Raw genomic sequence first — 4409 nt, 5'->3', positions numbered from 1 at the left:
CTGCTCAAGACTTGGCAGTGGCTGGTGGGACCACACCGAAATGGAAGAAGACAGGAGACAATTGTCAAATTTGGCTGGGCCCCTCTCCCCACAACACTTGGGGAGGGGGGGGCAGGCAGAAATTCAGCAGGTGAAATGATCATGGAACGGGAAGGCAGTGACAGGGAATGGGGGTGCACGAACTTGACTGTTCAGTGTCTATCACACTTCCTCAGAGACAGGGAATCTCAGGGCCAAGGGTGGCCCTCCAGGTCTCTCTGTCTGGCCCTCAGAACTCTCCCCATGCCACACCTCACCAGCCCCATGAAGGTGTCTGCCTGGCTGGAATGCAGCCTTGAACTCTGATAATGCCTCCTGGTTGTCTGGATGGAGGATACAGATTGGTGTGTGTAGAAACTACTTTACTCTAACAAAAGTCAGGTTTACATTCATTGTTCCGTTCACTTTTGCCTCCCCCCCCCCACTACTGGCAAGTGGCCCTCAGAAGGCTGCCCAGAAGGAAATGTGGCCCTTGAGCTGAAAAACGGTTCCCCTCCCTTGTTCTCCCTGTTAAAAAGCACAGGAGCCTCTCCAGAAATAAAGGTGGCAACTCTACAAAGGAGAAATTCAATGATCTCCAGTTAAGGCAGGATGAGTTCCTGGAGATCAACCCAGCAGCCAGCACAACCACCATAATTCTTGCTACCAAGACACAAGCACACATTTCCCACCCCCCTCTGTCATCCCAAAGATTACAGAAAAAATGTACTGTGAATGCAGCTGGGGTGTGTTGGGAGGTACGAAAAAACCCTGCAAAAATCAGGATGGTGCTTTCTAGATTTTTAACAAACAAGCTAATCAACTCAGGATCCAGGGCAACTCTGCGCAATCTCAGTCTCTCTCACTCTCTCTCATTCCCCCCCCCCTCTCTCTCTCTCTCCAGATGAGCTTCCATTTACCCCGAAACATCATGCATCAATTGTCTTTTTCAAAGCACAGAAGGGCTAAGAAGCCATTTAAGAGCTGCTTCTAGGCCTGGGATCTGTCTGCCGGATGTGGCCAGTCCATCTTTCTCCATCTGCACAACAGCCCAGGATGCAGGAGGGGCCCTCTCCTGCACCTTTTCCCTCTAGCAGTGCTGTGCCTCACAGCTTGCGATAGGCGCCAACAGTAATGTCAAAAAGCTTTGTGTTGGTGATCCGTCCCTGTTTGTCCAACAGGAAATAGAAGGCTCTCCCCTTAACCTTGAGTGGCATCATCGCCGGCACCTCCGAACGATGGGACATGCAGGACACATGGCGAAGAGGGACCGTGAAGGACGAGGTCCAGCCCAAGGGGTAATAGGTGGTAAAGGTCACCTCCTGCCCACCTCGGTGCAGCAAGATCCGGCTCACAGAGCGTCGGGAAAAGACAAAACCTGCCGCCAAGATCAGAGAACCTGCAAAGGAACAGAGCAGGATGACAAGTCGAGCTGAGATAACCTAGTGGTCAGGCTACTGCAATGCCTGATAAAGCCTAAGGCTGCCCTGGGAGATGGTTCAGAAATGGCAGGTGGTTCAGAATTCAGTTGCTGGGTTTCTGACTAGGAAATTTAATCATCATGTACAGTGGTGCCTCGCAAGACGAAAAGAATCCGCTGTGATTCTCTTCGTCTAGTGGTTATTTCGTCTTGCAAAGCAAGCCCATTGATGGATTAGCGGCTTATCTGCTGATCGGATCAGCTGATAAGCGGATTAGCGGTTTAGAAAAGGGGGGGGGGAGGAAAAAAACCAGCAGGAACTCGCAAGACATTGTCGTCTTGCAAAGCAAGCCCATAGAAAATTCGTTTTGCGAAGCACCTCCAAAACGGAAAACTCTTTCGTCTAGTGAGTTTTCCGTCTTGCGAGGCATTCGTCTTGCGGGGCTGAGCTGTGACAGACCTATGTCAAGGAAAGGCCTGTTTTGTGGTAGCAGCCGCCCTGTGCAATTTCGCACAGAAGCTGGACTTGCGCCTGCTTTGATACATTTGGGTGCCTGTGTCAACCTGGTGCCTTAATGGGTGTTTCAGACTACACCTGCCCCAGCCATGGATGTTGGATCTGATCCTTGGTCCTGGTTATAAGCCTGAGTTGGGCGGGGAGTGTCTTATTTTTATTGGGTTGTATCCGTGTTGATTCTACTCAGAGTAGACCCCCTGAAACAAAGGAGCATGGCTGAGGCCTCATCTGCACCTTATATTTAAAGCAATATTATGCCACTTTAACAGTCATGGCTTCCTCCAAAGAATTCCAGGGCCTGCCATTTGTTAGTGGTGCTGAGAGTTGTTAGGAGACCCCTATTCCCCACCACAGAGTTACACTTTCCAGAGTGGCTTAACAATCAATCCTTCTTTCCAGTAGTTCTGTGGGGGTGACGGCAGGGCAGGTCTCCTAACAACTCACAGTACTGTTAACAACTACAGTTCCCGGCATTGTTTGGGGGGAAGCCACGCCTGTTTAAAGTGGTAGTGATGCTGCTCTAAATGTATAGTGCAGATAGGGGCCTTACTTAAATAAATTAATTTCAATGGATCTATTTGGGGGTAGAACTAAGTTGGCTACAACCCATGGATCTGAAACCCACAATATTACGTTTGGATACATCTTCCTGCTGTGCCCCACATACTATCTGTCACCAACAAGAAGCAAACCTACAATTTCATGAAAGTAAGACTGCAATTTATATTGTAAACTCCTCGGGGTTAGGGGTCTTTTTTGTTTTGCTTAGGAAAATGCGCAAAGCGCCATGCGCATCGCGGCACATAGCTCAATCGCTAGAGCATGAGACTCTTAATCTTAGGGTTGTGAGTTCAAGCCCCATGCTGGCCCAAACGATTCCTGCATTGCAGGGGGTTGGAGTAGATGACCCTCGTGGTCCTTTTCCAATTCCACAATTCTATAACAACGAAGAGCAACTAATGCTAATAAGTTAACCCCGGAGGAGGAGCGGGCAGCGCAATCCAGCCCTTCCTTACCCACGGTCAGGCAGGACGCAGTGAAACCGAAGCGCCACTTGTTGGAGCTCAACTGTATCGTGGCTCCTCCCGGTAGAGTTGGCAGAGGGCGCTCCCCATGCTGGGGATCCGGCTCTGGCCGGCTCGCCCTAACATCCCGCAAGCCGTGGAAAGCGAAGTGTGCCAGATACGCCCAGAACACGAACTGGCCGGCGCAGAACAGCCCGAGAATACGGAAAAAACGACCTCGATCGTGCTGGAAAAGCAAGACATCCCGGGGCACATTAGTATCCAACGGGAAGGCGGTCTGCACGCCCCGGGCGCCCCATCGCCGAGGCAGCTCCGCGCCGCGAGCCCTTCGCGCGCCCCAGCTCCAAAAGCGCACGGGGTGTTGTGGATCCGAGCGGCCCCAGAGCCTCCAAACCCCGCAGCTTCCAACCCCGCCACCTGCCAGCCCCCCGATCCGCAGCCCAGCTCGCCATGTGCAGTGCAACATTCTTGAACCGCTTTTGCCAAGGTCAGCTGCAGCCCAAGAGGCTCATGGGAATTGTAGTATTTCTCCCCTTCCTTTTCTTTTTAACCCACTTCCCCTTCTCTATACAGTCATAGGCGGATGCTCGTTTCGGGCGCCATCTTTGGGGAGGGCAGCCTTAGCTTCCGGTCAGTTACCCAAACTGGCAAGGCTGAGGAAGTGCACACGATACCTTGAAAGCACATACTTTCCCTCAGAGAATAGTCAAATTGTGAAGAGTGCGGTTTGTGGAGCGCCAGGAGCTGCAACAATCATTTTAAAAAGAGACTACTGTACATGTGTTGTGTACAGAGGATAGGTGACAAAGATGGAGAGGGATCTAGAGACCCAAACTCTAAGAGGAAAGGTTGAATAAATTAGGTCTGTCCAACCTGGATGACAGATTAAGAGTTGATGAAACCTGAAGAGCTATTGTAGAGGCCAGGGTGAGTAAAAAGGTAGTCTACATTCACTACTCCTGGCATAAATCAAAGAGCCAATTTATTTTCTGTTGCTCAAAGGGTAGGACCCAAAGTAACATATTCAAATTACAAAAGGATTTAGACTAAGAAAAAATTGTATATAAATTTTGTTTAAAAAATGAAAATAAAAAAGGATTTAAACTAAAAGTGGATAGCTATCTATCAGGGTTGTTGTAGCAGTGGATTCCCTGCACTGATAAAGGGTTTGGACTTGAGTTGTGAGTCCCCTTCCAACTAATTCTGGTCACCTAAGCACAATTCAGTGTTGGATAACACCCTTCTCCAGGGACGCGGACTTATAAAAAATATTGGGGGGGCCCGGGAAAGCTCGCGAAATGTAAATAAGCTCATGAATATGCAAATAAGCTCATGAATATGCAAATAAAGTGGCGCCGCCCCCTCATGAGCGAATAGGAGAGAGCGTGCTGCTGCCTATTTATCAGCTCCGGAACAGCTGATATGCGGG

The 4409-nt window shown here is 49.9% G+C and overlaps 1 protein-coding gene across 1 annotated transcript; it reads right to left on the bottom strand.

The window, feature by feature from the left end:
- Positions 1–380: 380 nt before the first annotated feature.
- On the bottom strand, positions 381–4011 carry TMEM223 (transmembrane protein 223). The gene is made up of 2 exons (XM_082202557.1): positions 2972–4011; positions 381–1417 (listed from the first exon to the last, which is right to left on the bottom strand). The coding sequence occupies exons 1-2, from the start codon at positions 3444–3446 to the stop codon at positions 1125–1127; spliced, it is 768 nt and encodes a 255-aa protein (XP_082058683.1). The 5' UTR covers positions 3447–4011; the 3' UTR covers positions 381–1124.
- Between the last annotated feature and the right edge of the window lie 398 nt (positions 4012–4409).

This window comes from Podarcis vaucheri, assembly GCF_965113315.1.
Source record: "Podarcis vaucheri genome assembly, chromosome: 16".
In the NCBI taxonomy this organism is placed as follows: Eukaryota; Metazoa; Chordata; class Lepidosauria; order Squamata; family Lacertidae; genus Podarcis; species Podarcis vaucheri.
This window is presented reverse-complemented; position numbering and strand designations above follow the sequence as displayed.

Coding starts and splice junctions, on each gene's coding strand:
- TMEM223 (XM_082202557.1), bottom strand. CDS start 3,446: ATGTTGCACTGCACATGGCGAGCTGGGCTGCGGATCGGGGGGCTGGCA. Junction 1,418..2,971: donor TGCGTCCTGCCTGACCGTGG/GTAAGGAAGGGC, acceptor GTTCCTTTGCAG/GTTCTCTGATCTTGGCGGCA.